At 35.3% G+C, this 24056-nt stretch overlaps 1 protein-coding gene across 1 annotated transcript in view; it reads right to left on the bottom strand.

Annotated features, from left to right (window-relative positions):
- The window catches only part of MEMO1 (mediator of cell motility 1), a 68748-nt gene that overhangs the window by 12672 nt on the left and 32020 nt on the right, over positions 1-24056 (bottom strand). The window contains exon 6 of the mRNA XM_029937998.1: positions 7443-7585. Within this exon, the coding sequence (XP_029793858.1) occupies positions 7443-7585 (143 nt within the window). The remainder of the gene's footprint in view (positions 1-7442; positions 7586-24056) is intronic.

Below are 24056 nucleotides of genomic sequence, written 5' to 3'. Positions count from 1 at the left end.
ATTATGTTGTATTTCAGAAAAATCTACACTTGTATTTATTTCTGTGATGCTATTCTAAGAAATCCTTACTTTTAAATTTAGTTATTTATAAAGATCCACCAGTGCACTTAAAAGGCATTAGAGTGTACCAGTCATGTATGCACACACTATGTCTCTTGTAGCTTCATTTTTACAGCAAAGTTCACATATACAACTATTATCCTCACGCCTGAGAAGATGGGTTCCTTTGGCTGGATAATTATGATTTTTAAGTTTTCTGTTTATCTTACTCAAAAACATCAGGATAAATGATGAGCAATGGAAAATAATAGAACTCTTTTGACGCTCCTTTTTGGGGGAAAAAAACCCACACATAGTTCTCAACACTTCTTTTACATGTTGATATTGGCCATCTCTGATGGTCATTCTTCTGTAATATACGGTATTTCCTTAATGTCTACATTTTAACTTTGCACATATATTGATATGTACAATTACTCAATGTAGCAGCCCTTACTTTCCCTCAAAAGAGCTTCTATTAAATCAGTATTGCATCTTATAATTCATGATATTCTAGAATCAGAAACAGGATTCTAAGACAATTCTCTGCTTTATGAATACAACAACCTTTTTTTAAAAATTTGAAGATTAGTAAATGTTGCCATGAGATCGATTACAGTCCTTGCACTAAAAAGAAATCTTACACATTGACAATTCATCACTCAATGCCCCTATATGTTAAGTAACTCATCATACATTTCTTTCAAAATTTAGAGTTAAATATAGTTTTTTCTTTACAGAATGTATGTACTTACCCCTACCTAATAATGAGAACTACATAATTGACCCTATTTTTCCTATTTGCCATGTGGCTATTGGAAGGCTCAAAGACAACTCTAAAGTCTGTCCCAATAACTTATTGATTGATTAGTACTAAATTTCTACTTCTATTTCAAAGTCCTTTTGATAGAGTTGCCCCAAATCATTTGTGAAATGAATGAACAATTAAATGAATAATCTTCGACAAGAAACTTCTGACTCACTGTCAACTATGGTAAGCAATCAAAATGAATATTCTTTGAACCTGAACTGCTTCAGGTTTATACTAATGCATTCTCTTTTTCTTGCTTCAGGAAATAACTGGTAGTCTTAGCTGTTAATGAACCCTGTGACTGGGGCACAATTATCTAAGCTGAAGACTGCTACTCTTCAGGGGCAGAGAAAAACGCATGTACATTGTGATAACCATTTGCTACTGAAAAGTCTTTTCTGCTTATTCCCAATTTCAGAGCTGCCATTTCAAATGACTGAAGTTGGTCAAACCTGCCTTAAGCATAAGTGAAAAGTGTAACTATATTAGAAAATGCTGCCTTGTTCATATGGACGGTTTTCATTGCTACCTTCTTAAAAGCTACTTCTGAAGTAAGAGAAAAATACAGAAAATGTTTCAAATGTTTTAAAATATTAAATCAACATGTGGTTTTAAAAGAATGACAAAATACACAGCAGATTGATGAGCAAATGTTTAACCTTTTGCTATCTACCTCTTGCTACTCTTAAGGTAGCTTCCTTGCATTTTGTAGATGAAGAATTGAGTAGAGATATTTTTTGAGCTCTAAATAATATATCAACTACGTAGCTAAATCCACACCACATATAGCTACTACACTGAAAACATATTTTAAACAACTCAAACTGTCTTCACAATAATTTTTAAAAATCTTATGAGCATTTAAAAATTACTTGAGTAATTCATTCTGGTCAGTATATATACAGAAAATATCTAATCTGAAGTAAATAGTTTCCATCATCCTTGCCTGTATGTGGGGGGGAGGGGTGTGCACGTGCAGATGCACACACACACACAACTTTAGCTACACACCTCTTAGAATCTGAATGCAAAATTTAAAAATCTTTTGTATCTAATTATTAAAAATAAATTTATCCAGGTTTTAGTGAGATATAAGAGAAATGACAACACTAGCACAATGCACTGTTCATAAATGTACCTTTAATCAAATATTTACTGTTGATTTAAAATATATTATGATTTCATATAACTCATGAGCAAACATTTTGTTTTATAATACTTCTAACATTCAGTAAAGCTTATGCATCTAAACTGAGTAGACACAGTTGCCTGTGTACCTGGAGAACTGGACTTGTATATTTTTATAAGTATGAATAAGGATATCACATAGTAAGAGAAAATTACTTACCTGAAACTTATCCTTTCAGAAGGTACACTGGGAAAATGGATTCTTTGAGCCCCTGTTTCAACTCCAAGTATGAGCTTTCTAGCTTTAAGAGCCATTGACACTGCCCCTAGGGGCAGCACAAGCTTTGGAACTCCCCTAGTGAGTATGTCAGTAGTTTCTTCAGGTGCCTTCCCTCAGTTCTTTTCAAATTCAAAAGATGAGAGGAAAAATAACCCAAGAAAAAAAATCCTGTAAAGCAGAAACCTTACTCTTTGAGGGAAGGAGGGTAGCTCATTTGTGAATCCATTCCAGAGCACGCTTTCTGAGAAAAAGAAATACAGGTAAGTAATTTTCCCATCTCCAAAGGTGACTGGTGATTAATGAGTGGATTCACAGAGTGTGGAGAGTAAGCTCCAGGGATGTCTGTTTAACACACAACAATCAACTAATGAGGACAAACATAACAATGAATGGTACAAGAACCAACACTAGTTTTTAAGTACCTCAAAACAAAAAGTAAAAAAAATCAAATACCTCAACATTAAGCTATATACTGAATTGTAGAAATAAACAGTGAGCTTGGAAAGTTGGTCTATAAAGCTCCCAAAAGATTAGTCAACAAGACAGACTTTCAGACATATGTCCAGTAAAAACTGTACTATTATACATTCACTTAATCACTTTATGTTTATATGTTAAAACAGTTTCTATTATTTGAGTTAACCTCACAACAACCTGTGAGATTGATTATTAGGTCATTCATTCTATACTAAGGACCTAAACTGGGGACATTCATAATTGAAATCTTAAAAAACTATAGTCCTTACATTCTTAAGTCTTAGTTATAATGCAAAAAAAAAAAAAAAAAAAAAAAGACAACAAAAAAAACAGTATTAGCCTTCTCTCATACTTGCAAAAAATCAAAAACTTAAATATGTCAAATTAGTATGCATGAAATTTAAGACAAATATGAAAGCTTCAATAAGATATATTACAGAAATTAGCTAACTTATACTCAATCAATTTAAATATTTAGAAAAGAATAATACCCTAGTACCTAAGAGACAACAGAAAGGAAAAAGAGCATGCATGAATAATTACTCGTTAATATACATTAAATTAGAAATCTGAATAAAAATATAAAATCATAAATACTTAAGGGAATTGCCACTTTTAATAGGTGACACATACTTATAAAAAAGAAATTACGTAAAATTTGACAAATAGAAGTTTATATGTAAAAATCCAAAATTACGGGAGTGTAGTAAACTTTATCCATATTTTAATAGAATAATTTATCATTAACATTTACCAAGTAAATTTACTGAAGCTGATTTGCACTTAAAACCATCATAAAAGAAAAATTAAACTGAAGAATGAATCAACTTTAAAAAAATCAATTTCTGTTAGATATAGCTTCATTTAGAAACTTCTTAGAAGTTACTTAAAAATTATGTTAATGAAAGCTATCAATAATCTAAATTTGAAAATATGAATTTCAAGGAGATCAGAAAAGTTCAAACATTAACAGTGTGTGTGTGTGTGTGTGTGTGTGTGTGTGTGTGTGCGCGCGCGCAAAAATGAAGTTAGGAAAACAGAATGAAAATTCTACTAATTAGAAAAACTATAATAGGGCCAGTCAAAATTCTCTTATGTGGAGCCATCTTATAAGACAAGAAACTTGATCAGAAAAAGTATGGGGACAATACTACCTAACCAGAGTAAAAATCAATTACCAGCAGCAAATGTCCTTCACTTATGCCACAATCCCCGATAGCAGCAGGAAGGGTGAAATGAGGTAGGATTATGAAAAGTGTTACCAGGAAGCATCACTCTATTGGGCTGACTAATGAATTTCCATGTGGATTAGACTTACAATATTATAAAAGGCGGGAATCGAAATGCTGAGGGTTTATTGGGGGTGGGGGGTGATGGAATTCAAATAAAGGGACAGAAAGAAGGGGCATAATATAATCTAGGTTCCCACTCTCCCTTGACTTTTCCCACCCTGAAAGAAAACCTGAGAATATTTTAGTCCTTCTACATTTTCTCTCTCTAATGCCTTTTTCAAGTCCCCCTAAAATTTAAATGGGATCTGAAAGATGGAATACCTTTAAAGCAAAGAACAATTAACAACAACAACAACAAAAAATAGTCATTCTTGTGGATGGACTGGACACTGGCTAACAAATAAACCCTGCCAATTACTTATAGGTCTCCCAACTGTCCCTATCACCAAATTTTCTGCTTGATTTTTAATGGGAGCAAGAAATAATATAAACAATGACTAGAAATGAAATTTGTTGTCACTGCTAGGACTCTAATTCATTATTCAATAAAATAAAATCCCACTGCATATATCTGAGTAATTTGTCAACTGTATCATAATCAATTGATTTTTCCTCAAAAATCAGCTATTTAGAAATGTACAGTGTGCTGACAGTTTAAACTCAATGAAACTTTAAATATCTCTAAGTATTTGAGGAACTGAATTCTTCCCATGAAATGACTTAGAATTCAGTGTTACCATTACTTTATATAGTAAAAGCAATCTATATAGTATCTTTACCAAAAAAAAAATAAGAGAGAGAGAAAAACAGAAGAAAAAACTATTAAGAAATATCTTCACAAGAAAAAGCTAGATTTTTGAAATGGGAGTGCAGCATCCATTAATATGGAAAAGATGACCAATGCCACCAGAGCACGAATTTGAGACATATGAAAATTTCTAAGACATTTTAGCCCATAACTAGCCCATGATTTATATTACTTCAATTAGGCATATAAAATAAAAAATGAATCTTACTTTATTTATAAGAATGGCAGTTACTATTGCTATTATCGAGGGAAACTACCAATTTTGAAATAGTATCCATGCAATACCTTACACTTATCACCAGACTTTCATCAAGTTTCTGAATAAGAATTAGTACAGTGCTTTTCGTAAGTGCAAACTGAGCACTTAATGGGTATTATTAGTGATTATTAGTGATAGTCATACTAAAAAAATAAACACTTGGAAAAGTTCTATTACTTAATCACCAAACGTAAACATAAATATGTTTTAGTCTCTGGATAATTCTCATAACATCTACCAATCTTTGGGAATTTGGGGTTCTTTTTTGTAATTATCACCAGGAAATCTTATCGTACAATTTAAATACCAAAGTTTTCTAGAACACAGGAGATCAGATGGCCTCAATAATTTTCCAAAAATCAAGGTACAATATAAAATAAAATTCATCTTTCTCTCTTAATATTATACTTAAATATACTAAAGAACTAGGGTTTGTTTGCTTTAGAATTCATGAATGAGGTAAGAAAGAATGATTTCATAGAGAAGAGAAATATTAAAGCATTATACTGATTTTTTGTGTGGATTTATGCTGTGACTGCACATGGTACCAACCCAGAGGGAGAACTTCAATTCTGAAGAACAGTATCAAGGGAACTAATTACTTAAATCATAAAAATAGAGTGATTCATAGGGGCCTTAAAAGTAAAGAGGGAGGGGTCACATGCTTTAAAAATTTTCAATTTCTGGGGCACCTGGGTGGCTCAGTGGGTTAAGTGTCCAACTTCAGTTCAAGTCATGATCTCGCAGTTCGTGGGTTCAAGCCTTGCATTGGAGTCTGTCACTCCCTCTCTCTCTGCCCCTCCCTGCTCATGCTCTGCCTCTGTCTCTCAAAAAATAAATGATAAAAAAATTTTTTTGAAGAATTTTTAATTTCTAAAACATCTGGGATGCTTTATTACCAATGCAAATTCACAATACTAAAAGCCCTTTTTTCAATAATGATATTTCTTAGTTTTTAAGATTATACTAAACCAGAATTTCCAAGAAAAGTGCTCTTTGTAAGCACCTACCTAGCCCTCAGATCTAAGTAATATAATTTATAAAAAATAACTTCTGCCAAAGATAGCAAACGAGCCAAAAGAAGTGCCTGAGAACCCCTTAGAGAGTCTGGCAAGGAAGCACAGCCCCCTGCAGACCCTAAGCCTGGGCTTCACCACCTCAGCTCTACTGACATTCTGGGCAGGAAAGTTCTCTGACACGGCAGGATGTTTACCAAGCAGCTTCTCTGGACTCCACTCAGTAGAGGCCTAAAGCATCACCACTTCCCACCTCCACCCCATCGTGATGACCAAAAATGTCTCCAGACATTTCCAAACGCCCCCTTGGAGGACAATCAGCCCCAGATGAGTAATCAGTAATTTAAACCCAAATATTTATCTATACCATTAGGGAGGATGGTTCTCTTAAAATGAAATCTCAAAGCCACTCAGAGAGCAAGGTTAAGAGAAAATATCAGCCTAACCAGGCCAGATAAATATTGTCAACTCTAGGAGTCAATGCTTAAGACATACAAAGCCAGGCCTCCCTACATCTCATTGAGGATGTTTTCTGGCCATTCTAGTATTCTATCTTAAAATTTACAGTCTCGTACCTTCTGTTTTCTCTATAATCAAAGAACTAACTGAAGGATGAATAGATACTGGCATCCTTAAGCCAATGAGAGATGTCCTAAAAGGAACAGGATTCAGAAATAATCGAGAACAATAATGGATAAATGAGAACAAAGTGTATCCAAAGAAATCAAAATTTATTGAAAGAAGCATCCGCAAATGTCTCACTTTCTTTATGATCTATTCACTGTTCAGTTTCTTTACTCTTTTTATTCACAATAATAACAAATATCACTTCAGAATCCTTACTCTTAAAAACTATTACCAATGAAGACCACAGTGCTAACAGCCAACCTGTTACACTCTTTGGAGGGAAGCTCTAAACTAACGGCAAAATTGAGCACCAAAAGAAAAACAGAAAGAAAAAAACACTAATTACAAAAAAAGAAATGTGGTAAAGGACTGGCATAGCACAAAGTGCTCTTCTACCTTCTAAAGAAGAATATTTGTTTTACCTACCAAAAAACTAACTTTATAGAATCTACCACACAAATCTACCCGGAAATAGGATTAAAAGATCTTTACGTCCACTATTGTAAGTAGCTAAGCAAGGATGCCCTCACAGTGTGAATCCAATTATACCAGTCGCCTTTGGAAATGTATCCATAATCTACTATCATAATCTGAACCTTTTTAAATGACCAAAAGACTTTTTTATTCACTTTTAAGTATTGTGGCTAAAAGTAAAACTCTCCAAGGAAAGTGGTAAAGAACTGAAAATCAGAGCTTACAGTGAAAAGATACCATTAAGCACAAGTATATAATATCTACCATGATACATTAACATCTAGAACTTACCCCAATGGCAGAAATCAGAAGAAACCACAAAGAGATTACTAGGATCCGCTAGATATTTACTGAAGAGTTTTCCGAATTCCTGTTCTTTTGACTCACTCAGAGCTCCAACCAGTACAGGAATAATGGTAAACTCATCCTTATGGCTTAAAGAAAACAGAAAAAAAAAAAAAGTCATTTAAGAAGTATAAAGAATAAAAATAGTTTTCCAATGTGTTGGCACTAAAAGTGGAACATTTATTAATTGTGGTAAGGATAATATACATATTATTGAACTTTTTCATCTGTAAATACAATGTTTAAAGCCATTTAAAAATAAGAGAGATAAAGAATACTAAAAATATCTATTTAAAATACAGAAATATACAATACTCTTTAAGTAAACAAAGCTATTTTCCTACTAGGTATAATATCTTCAAAAATAAAAATAAGCCCATCAGACCATCACCAAGTCAAGTCTTTTCAACTACCAAGCAAAGCTACAATCATCTACCCAATCCTTCCACAATTTTAAAAGAGCATTAAACTCTTCCTCAATATTTTAATCCTATCCTTTTATAAATATCACCACTTCTGGCACTTCTATAAACCTGCCAAATGAGACCTACAAAACCTACTCTTGACTCCCATAAGAACACCAACTGCACCTTATACCTATACTAATAAACAGATACCGGACAGTCTGAAGATACAACTCAAAATTCACTGGTCTCTATGGTGGACACAGAATTCAAGGAAGTAGGTATTAATTTCTAGCAGCAAGAAAAAGATACACCCACCCAGAATGTTTATGACATATCCACAAGTCCCTTTTTCACTCTACAGATTGACAGAAAGGAACAGAGCAGATTAATAAAGAGTAACTATGATGGGCTATACATTTATCCAAAACCTTTAAAAATTCTCATTGTAGTGAAATTTTACTTACATATAGTCAATATTATTTATATTCTAAATGATCCCAGATTTGAATTTTAGAAGCGTGAAACATGTTTTTCTGACTTGTTCTGAACAGGACTTTAAAAAAAAAAAATCACCATTATAATAAATGCTTTTAACTATGATAATCTGACACTTAACTGATGTAGGACAAACAGAATTCATAAAAGGGTTTTTAAAAATACAAAAATTAAGTTTATTCCCAAAATAAGTGTTAGCCCAGTTTCATAAAGCTAAATTCAGGGCACCCAAGCACCACCCCCATAAAGGCCCCCTTACCCTTGTCAATTGCGAAATAAACAGATCATACAGATCTCCAATCCCTCTGCAATGCAGGGGCTTCTTGGGCAGAATCTGCATCTATGGAGTAAGAAAAAAAGAGGAAGCTGGCAGAGGAAGCTGCCATGGAATATCTCTTTCTCTGACTCTTTTACCAGTTTGCTTTACAACTGCAGGAATGAATAGGGGCTTTTCAATAAGCTAAGAGTGATTATCATTTGAAAGAAAAAAATTAGAGCTCTAGTAAAATCTCAAGAAGACTGTTATGAATTGTTCTAACTTCTCAAGTACTATCTATATAAGTAAAAAAAAAACTAAGATTATCAAGGAGTCTGTAAGTAATCATGACATGGTACGGATGTAGCTACACAAGAGTATAAAAAACAAGAAGTCAAAAGAATTAGGTTCAAGTACCATCTCTGTCATATAATAAAAGTTGAGAGAGTGGGTAAATTACTAACCTAAAAATGTATTTCCTTATCTGTAAAATGATCATAATTACAACATGTATTTTCTAAAACCATTAGGAAGTGAGGAATGCTATAGGAAAAGGAAAAGTACTTTATCAACAATAGTTGGCTCACTCTGAAGAAATAGTACATGTCAACTATTCCATAGAGTAACCAAACCATTCAATTGACCTCAGTCTCCGCCTGTAAGACTAAAATGCTCAAACTACTTAGAAACCTAAGCTTTGAATGAAGATTCACCCATCTACTTCTTAGTCATTTCTCTTTTAAAAAATTACTTATTGTTCTATATTCTCATAAAGCATGAATTAGAGAAAAAAGTATTTGGCTTTGAAATGTAGTATTCCTAGGTTCTAGAATACAAGCTGTCAAGCTGGTCTTTCCCAGAGAAGGAGTACAAAATCTAGCCCTTAGAAAACAATGATAAAACTGTCAAAAATAAACATTTTGTGCTCTAAAAATCCGAGGCAAAAAACACAAGAAGAGTTTATTCACATAAAATAACTACCTTTTTGGGAAGAAGAGTGGAAGTATGGCATCTTATCAGGAGCTGCGTCCATTCCCCTACCCCACTCGGCCAACATGGTCGATAGAGCCTGGCTGTGAAAACCAGGAGCTTCACTGCTGAAGGGGGCTGACTTTGACTTTGAGTAGAGAACAGAAAACTCACACCCAGCAGCAAACAGAAAAGCCCACAGCTCTCGTAGCCGTAGCCTGGGATTATGGAACCACTTGAGGCAACCCAGAAACCTGAGGACTACCTAGAAATTTAACATGGAGATTCTGGAAAGGAGAGAGCCACAAAGGGACTTGATAAATTCACTTATTCTGAGGAGAGGATTGATGTTCTCCACATAACCCCATCTGACTAGAAAGCAGCAAGCACAAATGTACAGGGGAGACCCCTAAGGTCCCTAGCTCCCCACAGAATGCCAGCTAATTAGGAGGTTAAGAGCATAACCAAGGAAAATTAGAGACATGAGAAAAACCAACATCTCACACATCCCAGGCTGACTGGATATCTGCATTCAAACACAGGGAGACCAGAGAGGACCCAATAGAAAGTAAAGGAGGCAAGCTAGAAAATGGCCCAAATTTTGAATATGCTCCCAAAATATACACAATCTGCCAGCAGAGGATGAAAGTCTTACTGGCTCAGTGTTCAATCACAACCTCCAACCAATCATTAGCTAAGCACTAAGCAATGTAGACACAGAGATGAACTCTAAAAAGCCAAAATTTATAAGAATTTTTATTTTCTTATTATTTTTTAATGTTTCTTTATTTTTGAGAGAGAGAGCGAAAGAGAGAGAGTGCGAGCAGGGGAGGAGCAGAGAGAGGGAGAGGGAGGCACAGAATACGAAGCAGGCTCCAGGCTCTGAGCTGTCAGCACAGAGCCCGACTAAGGGCTCAAACCCTCAAGCCTTTGAGCCATGAGATCATGATCTGAGCCAAAGTTGGCCGCCCAACCTACTGAACCACCCAGGCAACCCAAAATTTATAAGAATTTTTTAAAAGTTGGGGAGATATATCAATAGCCACACATTTTGTAAGAGATAAATTCCATAGATAAAGCCAACCAAGTTACTTAAAAAAAAAAAAGTGAATGAATGAATGAAACGACCACCACCACCAATACCACCTGCAGAAAACTTTAATAATACCAGAATCAAGTTGCTGTAAGACACAAAAGTCCAGTTTAAAAAAGAAATTATGAGCCACAGAAACAGGAAAATGTGCTACATTATCAAGGGTAAAAAAAGAACCAGTAGAAGCTGTATCCAAATGGGACCAGATTTAACAAAGACTTCACAACAGTTATTATAAATATGTTCCCAAAAAAATCAAGGAAATCATGCTTTAAAAAAGTTAAAACATGGCCATGACTAAATAAGTAATAAATATCAACAAGAAATTTAAGATATTTGGAAGGGAACCTGGGTGGCTCAGTCGGTTAAGGGTCCAACTTCAGCTCAGGTCATGATCTCACGGCTTGAAGACTCATGGGTTCAAGTCTCAGGTTCTGTGCTGACAGCTCAGAGCCTGGAGCCTGCTTCAGATTCTGTGTCTCCCTCTCTCTCTGCCCATCCTCTGCTCATGTTCTCTTGCTCTCTCTCTCTCTCAAAAATAAACATTAAAAAAATTGTAAATAAACCCAAAACACAAATAATCCAGTGAAGAAATGAGGTAAAGACATTTACAGACACTTCTCCAAAGAGGACATCCAGATGGCCAACAGATACAAAATGATGCTCAACGTCGTTCATCATCAGAGAAATACAAATCAAAACCACAATGTGATACCACCTTGCACCCATTAGAATGGCTAACATGGCTAACAACTCAAGCAACAACAGATGCTGGTGAGGATGCAGAGAAAGAGGGTCTCTTTTGCACTGCTCGTGGGAATGTACAATGGTGCAGCCACTCTGGAAAACAGTATGCAGGTTCCTTAAAAAATTAAAAATAAAACTACCCTACAACCTAGCAAATGCACTATTATGTATTCATCCAAGGGACACAGGTGTGCTGTTTCAAAGGGGCACGTGCACCTCAATTTTTAAAGCAGCACTATCAACAATAGCCAAAGTATGGAAAGAGCCCAAATGTCCACTGACAGATGAATAAAGAAGAGGATATACAATGGAGTATTAATCGGCAGTCAAAAAGAATGATGTCTTGCCATTTGCAACTACATGGACAGAACTAGAGGGTATTATGCTAAGCGAAATTAGTCAGAGAAAGACAAATATCATATGACTTCACTCATATGAGAACTTTAAGATACAAAACAGATGAACATAGGGGAAGGGAAGCAAAAATAACATAAAAACGGAGGGGGACAAAAACATAAGAGACTCAAATATGGAGAACAAACAGAGGGTTACTGGAGGGGTTGAGAGGTAAGATAGGATAAATGGTAAGGGGCATTAAGCAATCTACTCCTGAAATCAGTGAAAAATGAACAGAGCATTAGAGACTTGTAGACAACATCAAACATACTCGATGAATACAATGAGTCCCAAAAAAAGATACAGTAAAATTATTAGAAGAAATAATGACTAAAAACTCTCCAAATTTCACGAAAAACATTAGTCTACAGTTCCAAGAGACTCAACAACCCAAAATAGTGATAAGCACAAAGAGATCCCCATCTGGATACAAAGACCAAAGATAAGGAGAAAAGCAGCAAAAGGGAAATGACTCATTACTTAACAGGATAGTGTTTTCAGCAAACAGTACAGGAATAACTGCATATCCATTGGGAAAAAAAAGTGAACTTAAACCTTTACCTCATACTATATACAAAAATTAACTCAAACTGGGTAATAAACATAACTATTAAGAGCTAAAATAATAACACTTCTGGAACGGGTCAGCGACAATCTTTACAAAGGGGCCATAAAGTAAATATTTTAGATTTTCTGGGCCATACAATCTCTGTAGCCACCTAAATGTCACTGTAAAGAGAAAGAAAGGAGCCACATATGTAAATGAGTGGGTATGGATGGCTATGTTCCAATAAAACATTTACAGTAACAGTAGTCTGCAGACTATACTTTACTGATTCCTGTTCAAGAAGAGAAAAATCTGGGGCACCTGGGGGGCTCAGTTGGTTAGGACTCCGACTTCGGCTCAGGTCATGATCTCACGTTTGTGGGTTCGAGCCCCATGCTGGGCTCCGTGCTGACAGCTCAGAGCCTGGAGCCTGCTTCCAATTCTGTGTCTCCCTCTCTCTCTGCATCTCTCCCTCTCATGCTCTATCTCTCCATATATCAAAGATAAATAAAACATTGAAAATTTTTTATTTAAAAAGAAAGAAAAATTTCTGTGACTCTGAATTAGACAAAGATTTCTTTTTTTTTTAGAGAGAGAACAAATGGGGGAAAGGGGGAAGGGGGAGAGGGAGGGTGAGGAAGAGAAAGAGAGAAGGGGAGTGGGAAAGAGAGGGAATGACTGAGAGAGAGAGAGAGACAGAGACACACACACACACACACACACACACACACACACACACAGAGACAGAGAGAGAATCCCAAGCAGTCCCCATGCTCAGCACAAAGCCCAACTCAGGACTTGATTCCACAACCCTGGGATCATGACCTGAGCCGAAATCAAGTCAGATGCTCAACTGACTGAGCCACCCATGTGCCCCTAGACAAAGATTTCTTAAATATGATACCAAAAGCAAAATCCACACAGGAAAAAATATGATAAAATGATTTCATCAAAAAACCTTTGCTCTTCAATAGAGTGAAATAATCTGTATCTAGAATATGTAAAATCTCTCACAACTCTGTAAGAAGGCAAATTATCAAATTAAAACTAGGGCAAAATATGTGTACAGACATTTCACAAAAGAAGATATAAATATGACTAATAACCACACTGAAAAGTTGCTCAATATCATGAGTCACTGGAAATATGCAAATTAACACCAACTAAGGTTACACTACACATTTATCAAAATGGTTGTAATCAAAAAGACGGACAATAACAGATATTGGCCAGTACGGGGAGAAACTAGAAACTTCATGCATTGCTGCTGGCATATAAAACGGTGCTGTCACTTTGGTAAATAGTTCGGCAGTTTCTCAAAGAGTTAAAACATAGATTTATATGACCCGGCCATATCATTCCTAACTACCTAGTCAAGAGAAATGAAAACATATGTTCACATAAAAACTTGTGTGATATATTATTTATAACATTATTCCTAATAGCCCAAATGGAATTGATCTAAGTGTGCATCAACTAGTGAAGAGATAAAATCTCATAGATTCATATAATGTAATAATTATTTGGCAATAAAAGGAATGAACTATTGAAACAAGCAACAAGATGGATGAACCTCAAAAACAGTATGCTAAGTGACAAAGGATAGCTACAAAAGACATTTTGTATGATTCCATTTATATGAAATTTCTAGAAAATGCAAATTTCTATAGAGACAAAAAGCAGATAAATGGTTGCATGAAGCTGAACGTCGGAGCCAGAATTAGAGCCAGAATTGCCCTCAAATGGACACAAAGTTTCTTTTTTGTGTAGTGCAAATATTCTAAAACTAGACTGTGAGAATGACTGCCCAACTCTATAAATTTACTAAAGGCCATTGAGTTGTACTCTTATATGAGTGAATTTTATAGGATGGAAATCATATTTTAATAAATCTGTTAAAAGAAAAAAATCTCATCTTTGCCACTGGCAGGCTGTACTACCTGCAGTAGTTTAGCTAAAGCTTCCCTAAGCCTCAATTTTGCATTAGTAAAAACAGAGTTAATAATACTTACCTTACCTTTTAAGTACTTAAGTAACATAGAGGAAAGTTTTTTATACCTTCTTTTTCTGCCCTATGCCTTCAACCATGCTGTAGAAAATTAATGTAGCCAAGATGTGTAACAGACTAAAAGAAACTGAAATCCCAGAACGAAAAGACGAGTGCTCACTTTACAAACTAACAATATTACTATAACCACCAATATTCTTAATGGCACAGAGCACTAAAAATCTATATTCTAATATTTGGGGCCACAGTCAGAAAGAAAAGGAAAATCTTAAGATCTAATACAAACCTAAGCTATAAGGAGGGATAGAATTTCATTTAACTCATTTAGTGAGTCAGAAACTTATGGCAGGCTGGAGTTGGGAAAAGAGGAATGGGAATTTTACAGGAGAGTTAACAGACGCAGTAGGTCTGTTGCTACAATTTTTAGAAGGGGCGGCTTGTAAAGACTGGCAACGTTTTACAATGTTCCCTATGGTGATTAGGGCTGTTACACCACTTGGGACACTACACCAGCTTGCCCGGATTGTAAACAAAATGATAAAGGCAAATATCTACTTTCCTTCTGAGAGTCTAGAATTTCAATAGCTGGAGCTAGTTACGAGCCAGAGGGTCCCTACATGAAAAGCCCCCAAACAAAATCCCGGATTTTGAATCTTAGAGGCAGGCTTCCCCGGCCAGAAACTGCACACGTTTTAAACTGGTGGAAGAAGCATGTTCTATTTAGTCCACCCCATGATAAGGAGAATGTTGGAAGCATACACCTATATTCCTCTAGATTCTGCCTGATGTGTCTTTCCCCCCTGCTAGTCCTGTTGTGTATCATATCTTTTGCAATAAACCATAACCATGAATAAACTATGAGTCCTTCTAATGAGTCTTCAAATATGAGACTGGTGGTAGAAGCCTTGGAACTGTGTTCAAGGAAAAGTGGCATAAAGGAATCATCACTGCAGAGTTTTAGGGAGCCTTATAAAAATAATTTCTCTCATCTTTGCTTCCTGATTAAATTCACCTTCAGACCACAGAGACATGCATACGGACTTTGTACAGAATACTATGACTCACTATAAAAAAGAACAAACTAAAAAGATCCAGAAAACATCAAGCAGAACCAAAGAACTGAGGAAGAAGGAGAGATAGAAAAGAAATAAGTAAGCTAGCTATCAATGACAAGTGAAATTAACATTTACGTCATTATCTTTGCTCGATCATCAGTTAAGTGAATCTAATCAGATTATCAAAGTAAATTTCAAATGTTATATAGGTCATTCTTAACTTCCATCTGAGTAAGACTACTAAGAATAAAAGTTTTTTTTACAAGGGCATAATATTTCAGGTACTACTAAACCATCTGAAGCAAAATAATCCTATCATAAATTGGCCAAGTTTGCATCCAAATTATAGAGAAATTTCAGTATTTTATTAGGAACAAGTCAACATTTCTGTTCCCTATATTCTCTTAAACTGATACCTATTTCTAACTTTACCATCTCTGATAAGGGTATACAATTAGGCCTTTCAGTTTTGTCCTCCTAAAATCACTTTACTCCTCCAGACAGAAACACTTACCGAACTCTATGATTCTAATTTTCAAATGTCTCCCATTATCTGCTCAGCATGCTACCCCATTCATCACTACCTTAGTTCAAAGTCCCTTGACTTCTTTACTAAACTATTTCTTTGGATCTTTTCCAACTCTAATCCATCCTTCACCATGGCACCGTCAAGGAGTAGTATTCCCGGCCAGGGGCTCAGTTGATACAGTAAGCACTCTTGATCTCAGGGTCAAGAGTTCAAGCCCCATACTGGGCAAGCAGCCTACTTTAAAAAAAAAAAAAAAGAAAGAAAAAAGAAAAGAAAAAGAAAAAGAGAAAAGCAAAGAAAAGTTAAAAAAAAGAAAGAAAGAGAAAAGAAAAAAGGACTAATATTCTTATGATTTCAAGTTCTAACCATGTCCTTTCTTTGCTGAGGAACTTTGGCTCTATATTAATCATGGAACAAATATCTTAAAATGACATTCAATGACATCTGTAAAATGGTCCCAATCTACTGTTCCAGCTTCCTAATCTTGCCCCTCTTAGTCTATGTCTCTACAGGTCACGTACCCAAATGCCTCCAGTTCCAGGCTGGTATTATATACATGTTAAAACTTGCATAAGGTGTAAGATAACAGGAAGTGGTAGGACTAATAGCCAACTAAAAACAAGTGTATAAATAGGAAAATGTTTCTAACTTTGTAGGCCAAACAAAAGACATCTATAGACATACCTCAGTTACCAGGCAACTCTTTTACAACCACATTAGGCCAAGGCAGGTAGCTCTCTATTCTTAAGCCCTGGGTTTTTCTACTCCTATATTTTGTATTTACAGAAATCCCTTTCCCACAGAAACCTTCTGCCCCATTCTGAGAAACTTATAGCCATCTTCAAAGTGCACTCAAATGCTGTCTCTGCCATGAAGCAACCTGTGTGCTCCCCTAACGTGATCTCATTGCTCCCAAGTCCTCTTTTTCTGATCTCATAAACTCTTTCACTGCACTTAGTACACTTTAAATTATATTATATTATATGTATACATTTTTTAACTTTCTTGCCAGGCTATAAGCTGAGAAAATACACAAAGTTTGCTGATTTGTCTATTCTCCAGCATTCTTTCCAGACAGATTAGTATAGCTAGGTAGCTCTATAATGTTTGAAAAAAGCATACGAACCAAAATTTTTTATCTTGCAAGTGGAAATGTCTTAAGCCATCTTAAAACCAATCAAATTGTTACATAAATTAACTACTAAAACTTAAGGGAGGAGAATTACCATTTGGGGGGTCAAAATGAGTTTTGTTTACTAGCTTACATGATTACTCCCCATATATATAATACATTATTCTTAATTTGTGATTTAAAGAAACATCATAAAAAGAGTTTCTTGTGTATTCCTGAGGTGGTGGTAAAGAAGTCTTTTTTTCAACCCAAAACAGCAAGTACTAAAATACAATTAGAGCTATAAACTGTTAAAAAGTTCTTCAGAAAAAGGGAAAATGATAGAGCTCAGAAACTACATCAAGAAAGAAAATGATAAAATAACATCTTTAGTTTATTTCATTTTATTTTTATTATTCTTTTTTTTTTAAGTTTATTTACTTATTTTTGAGAGAGAGGGAGAGAGAAAGTAGACATGAGCAGGGGAGGGGCAGAGAGAGAGGAAGAGAGAGAATCCCAAGTAGTCTCCAGACCGTCAGCACAGAGCCCTCTACGCAGGGCTCAATCTCACCACTATGAGATCATGACCTGAGCTGAAACCAAGAGTCCAATGCTTAACTGACTGAGCTGCCCACGTGCCCCTATTTTCCTTATTCTTAATTGATCCAACCAATAAGAATTTCTTCAAAAATTAATAGTACCAATATGTTGTAATTATAGCATACAAATGACTGCAATGTTATAAGGAATTAGAAGGACAAATAGGAAATACTGTTATAAGACACTTGAATTACCTATGAAACAGTATAGTGTTATTTTTAAACTGCACTTGAATTCACTGCAAATGCTGTTGCAAACTTTAAAGCACCCAACAAAGGTTAAAAAAAAAAGTACTATAACTGATGTGTTGAGATGGAAAATAAAATGGAAGCATATGAAATGGTCGATTAAAACCACAGAAAGCAGAACAATAACAGAAAACAAAAAAGGAACAAAAAACAAAGCCAAGAGTAGATAGTAGTAACACATATGAGAGATATTAATCCAAGTATATCAACAGTCCTTTAATAGGTGAATGGATAGACTGTGATACATCCATAAAACAGCATTCTTCAGCAATAAGAAGAAATAAGCTACATGGAGGAATCTTTAAAGTATATTATTAAAGAAGCCAACCTGTAAAGGCTGCATATAGTATGATTCCAATTATATAACATTCCAAAACCTATATGACCATACACTATGGAGACAGTAAAAGGTAACTGGCTACCAGGGTACAGTTGCAAGGACAGGAGGGGAGGAGGATGAGCATGCAGAGTACAGGGGATTTTCAGGACAGTGAAACGATTCTGTATGGTACTATAATGGTAGATAAAATGACATTAGGTATTTGGTAAAACCCATACACCATGTAACACCAAAAGGGAACCCTAATTAAACTTTGGACTTAGTTATTAATAATGTATCAATATTTCTTCATCAACTATCACAAATATACCATACTAATGCAAGATGTTAAGAACATAGAACACTGTCCAGTTAATAGTATTTAATACCAAGCCAAGTCATTTGATAGAAATGTTCTCACTCAAGGAACTCAAACATATAATCAATATAGACAAACATAAGAATTACAAGACTTCAGCTTAACTATCTGGGTAAACTATGCAAAATGAAGTTGCTGGGTTTTTTTAATAGTACTCCAAGAGTTATCAAATCCTAACCACACTGAATTTATAAAACTGACTAGACCCTAAAGCAGAAGATGGAACAGATTTAAATACATTGTACTATACTTTCAAGTTGTCTATATTCCAAAATATTGGCAGTAACAAAGTATCAAATGGCTAAGATGCTGATTTTTATAGTGAACATGAATAGTTTTAGAGTGCCATACTTCTCAATGAAACACTCTCAAAGTTACTAAAGCATCCTATTTACTCTGAACAAAAACTTGTGAAATTGGGGCAAAGATATTGTTTTATATCTGGACTGTGGTAGATATATACAACTCTGCTTCTGTCAATATTCAGAGAATTCTGTCCCTTAAAGAGTACATTTTACTATATATAAATTACCCAAAAAATCAATTAAAATTTTAAACCACAAACAAACAGTAAATGAGTATGACACAGAGAAAGGAATGTGGGGGTGGGGGAGCATTAAATGTAACTGAACAAGTAAAATAAAATGGAAAGAAAAAGAAGAGCTGGGATCCAGTGCTGTTAATTTTCAGTTAATTCGGGTTTTTTTTTCAAGATAGGTCATTTCTATATATCCTAAATCAACTATCTCAATATAATTATAAGCAATGGAAAAATTATTACAAATTTCAATTATAAAGATAATATATAGGGAAAAAATCAGAATAAAGTACCTAAGATATTCTCTCTTGTTTACATGTTTTATTTACAAAAACACATATATGTATAAATCATATCTATACAAACATACGTGCATACATTATTGTTAGCATATGCATAACAATTTCTACTATCAGTCAACACTGGTTGAGGGGAAGCAGGGAGGCTTAAACTGTTCATTTTATACTTTTTGATGCTGTTTACATTTTCAAGGCATGTATGGTATTGGACAAGTATTTCTTTAATGTCAATAAAGTCAAACTAAGCAAGGAGATTATGAGTCATATCATGTTTTCTCCATACTACTCATTATTTTTTTAAAGTTCTAATGAATATTATTTTTTAAAGCTGTTTAAGATAATATACAGAATTATAAATAATGCCTTAGGTATTTAATTTTTAAAAATCTGTAATGATTACAGTGGAAAAAACTGAAAGAAAACTTAGAAAATTAAATGGTCAATTGATTAAAGTATTACATAGATATATTCTACAATGTTCTATGTATACTCAATCAAAAAGTAATAAAAATGACATGGAAGTATGTTCATAATATGGAAAGCAATTAATAAAAAAGAACACCTGACCTCTTTTGGAAAAAATATTCAATGAAAAGTATTGAAAATGGAAAGATCACTATTTATTCACTTAACAATTAGTTACAGAAATCCTTTTGTGTACCAGGTACCGAGCCAGGCACTGAAGGTGAAAACTTGCTGGTCTCAGGCACAGAGCAGACTAGGGAATTCCAGGGATGGGAGACATATACAGGTAATCACCTAGAGAGCTATTTAACTGCAGCGGTACTACAGCAGGCTGCCGTTAGGTATCATCCCTAAAAATGCCTCCCACTTCTGAATGTTCATGCCACTCCTCCCACGAAAAGTAGCGTCTCTTTCTCCCTCCCCTTGAACCTAGCCTTGAAACTTGCTTGAATGAGTGGAATGTGGCCTGACCCTGTACCAGTTCCAAATCTAGATATTAAGAGGCCTGAACAATTCTAGCTTTGCTTTCTTGCTGCCCTGAACTGCCATGTACTTCATAATAGTCCAAAGCCATCCAGTGGAGAAGACACGATGGGGAGAGAGAGGCCCTGAAGGGTAAGTGACAACAGGTGGAGAAGGAGAGCACCAAGACAAGAACAAAGCTGCCTCAGCAGACAACCAGCATCACAGCTCCAGACAAGGAGTGAGGGCATCTTACAGCGTTCAGCCTAAATCAGTCTGCCTCACCTGGCAGCAGATGAAACAGAGATGAGCTGTCAGCACTCACCCCTGACCAAATTTCTAGTTCAGAGTCAAAGGTTACTAGTGGAACAGAAACCTAAAACACTGGCTTTGAGGACACAGAGGCAGGCAGAAGCTGAAAGGGCGAGAAAAAAACAGGAAACTGAATAGTAGTAAGGAAACTGCTATATAAGGCCAGGAGAAGAGGGGCCCATGTTATTTACTGGCAGAACAATTAGCATAATTATACACAATTCCAAGTAGTAACTTAGAACATTAAAAATATACCTAATGAACATGTAAGATTTCCAGGCAAATTATTCAAAGTGTTACTGGCTTCTTTAAAGCCAAATGTGAGAAGGTAAAAGGAGAAAAATATGTGTTAAAGAATTACAAGCAGAATTGAAATGAAAGATTTCTAACCAGGAGTTGCCTGATTGGAAAATAGCTATTTCTCATCACTAGCCTCTACAGATAGCAAAAGACTATCAAAGAAATAACATGAAGACAAATCAAATCCAGAGTGCTGCCAATAAATCATGGGCTCAATCATCAAATCAAAAATTCATCTTTTATTAAGACCACAAAAAGACTTTTTTTTTAAGTTTATCTATTTTGAAAGAGAGTGAGAGCAAGCAGAGGAGGGGCAAAAAGATAGGGAGAAACAGAGAATTCCAAGCAGGATCCATTCTGTCAGCACAGTGCCAATACAGGGCTAGATCTCACAAACTGTGAGATCCTAACCTGAGCTGAGATCAAGAGTCAGACAGTTAACTGTCTGAGCCATCCAGGGGCCCTGATGACAGAAAGACTATTAATAAGGTAGGGCTTATATACTCTCTCTCAGTTAGGGAAAAGAGCTTCTAAGAACCTTACAGGACCCTAACTTGGGGTCCAAAGTAGAAAGAGTTCTGTCACTGAAAGAGCTGTGGATAGGACGTTGGTCTAATGGAATGTGCTTATAATCTGCTATATAGAAAACCCACAGTGTTTAACGGGTTCTATCAGTTTGGACTTAAATAAACACTTCCAAATGAAAAGAGAGAGGCCTTTAGGTTTTCAAATGTCACATACATGAAGCAGACTGAAATGGCTACTTAGGTGTAAACAAGGCCCATTTCTTATGTAGAAGTAAAAATGAGTCACTGAGTAGAGCCAAGAGCCCAATGGAGCAAGCTAAGAGCTGAGAAAAATGAGGAATTATGAAGCTGAAACCAGAAGTCGGAAAGAAGCCAAAATCAAAGAACACTGTCTGGTCCCTGATCAGATTTCAGAATTGCTTTGGGCCAGAGACTGCCATTCTTTCACTTTCCACTATGAGGCTCTACAGTGGTTAAGTGTTCCTGTCTCACAATTATATACTGAGTGTGTGGCAGGGTGGGAGTGGAGTAAAACTTGTCTTCTTAGTTCACAGGTACCCAAATCAAGAGGAGCTGCACCCAGAAAGCCTCATCTGCATCTCAACCTAATGCAGATCATACGGCAATGGACTTCGAACCTGAGGATGTAACTGAATGAGATTTCTGGGCATCTTCAGAGGGCTGAGTACTGCATGTTGGGAAAACAGTGAAAAACCCACCAGAAGAACTATGGTAGTCCATCCGCAAAGATGGCTACCAACAATTCATCCTATTCCTGATGTGTACATGTAGTACATGTAGTACTTTGCTCATCAAGAGGTAGATTCTATTTCTGCTCCTGAAACCAACATGTATGTTAACTAACTAGAATTTAAAAAACAAAAAAAAGAGGTGGAATTTATTTCCCCTTCCTTTATAACTTGTCTAACACAGTGTTCTGCTTTAAAAAAGAGACTGATAAAAATAATACTATATAGTTTCAGGCCTAGCCCTTAACAGGCTGAGAAACTTTTGTTTTTGTTCTCTTGCTACCCTAAATCACCATGTAAACAAATCCAGGCTATCCTTCTAGAGACAAGCCAAGAAGAGAGAAAAGCCCTGGTTGATGAATGAACTAGCCACCTAGAGAACAAATGAGGGGTCTCAACTAACAACTAAAGCCCACCACCAAGGCCATCTTGAATCCCCTAGCCCCATTCAAGTTACCTCAGTCAGTTTCTCATGGACCAGAGCAAGGTATCCCTGCTCAAACTCCTGACCTACGGGTGCCTGGGTGGCTCAGTCGGTTAAGCGTCTGGCTTCGGCTCAGGTCATGATCTCATGGTTCGTGAGTTTGAGCCCTGTGTCGGGCTCTATGCTGACAGCACAGCTCAGAGCCTGGAACCTGCTTCAGATTCTGTATCTTCCTCTCTCTGACCCTCTTCTGCTCATGCTGTCTCTCTCTGTCTCTCAAAAATAAATTAAAAAAACAAAACAAAACAAAACAAAAAACTCCTGACCTAAAACTTACTAGCAATAAAATAGTTGTGATTTTAAGCTACTAAGTTTTGGAGCGATATCTTGTATCATAACGCATAACTTTCTATGTAGTGAGTACAACAAAGGCAATAAAGGAAAATCACTGGGTACACTCTAAGAGTCAGTATTAGAGATGCAAATGTAATCTGGGAGAAAGAGAGACTCTTGAGAAGTAATATATTTAATAGTGGTTATTTAACACCATTTAATAGAAAGGGAATTAGGAACAAGAATTTTTGTTGATTTTGCTTCTATTTTCTTAAATTTTCAATATTATACATTTTACTTTTGAAATAACAAAAATGTTACTTTGTTAAAACTTCCTTAATGATATTGTTGGCTTTAATTGTATTGGCTCTAATGTATTCAAATTTACTAGGTCTAAAATATATTTTTTCATGACAACATATGCAAACATTTCAGGAAATAATAAAAGTTTTCTATTATTCTATGTAACTGAAGAACAGGATGTTCTCATTATACTAGCATTCTAGAAATAAATAAATAGCATATATTGGTTTAACAACTTCTTAAGAATTAGAATGTAGTAAAACACTATTAACCTAAAATTATACTCCTTACAATTTATTATCACACTGATTTTTAGAAACTTCTTCAAGTATACACAATTCATCATAATTATCATTGTATATAGATGTGGTAATGTAAGGCTGAGAGAAGTTAAAATAATACTTAGATAACTGAAGTAAGAGTGGAAATGATCCAAAAAAACTGCCACAATAGACTAAAACCAACAAGAAAAAACTAATCAGTAGTAACTGAGGGTAAAAAGGAAACCCCAAAAGCACAAGAGAGAAAATAATTCAATTTAACTGTATGAAAAAGAGTTGGGTTTTAGCTAGCCACAAGTTTATCAGCCAATAGTAAGTAGCCATATCAGCAAGAAAAATGTTCATGTGATCTTGGACCATGTTGATCATTTAATTAACAAATATTTACTTAAATACTATATAATACAC

Source organism: Suricata suricatta, chromosome 4, assembly GCF_006229205.1.
Source record: "Suricata suricatta isolate VVHF042 chromosome 4, meerkat_22Aug2017_6uvM2_HiC, whole genome shotgun sequence".
NCBI lineage: Eukaryota > Metazoa > Chordata > Mammalia > Carnivora > Herpestidae > Suricata > Suricata suricatta.
The sequence above is the reverse complement of the archived record's forward strand: the minus strand, read 5'-3'. Positions and strand labels throughout refer to the sequence as shown.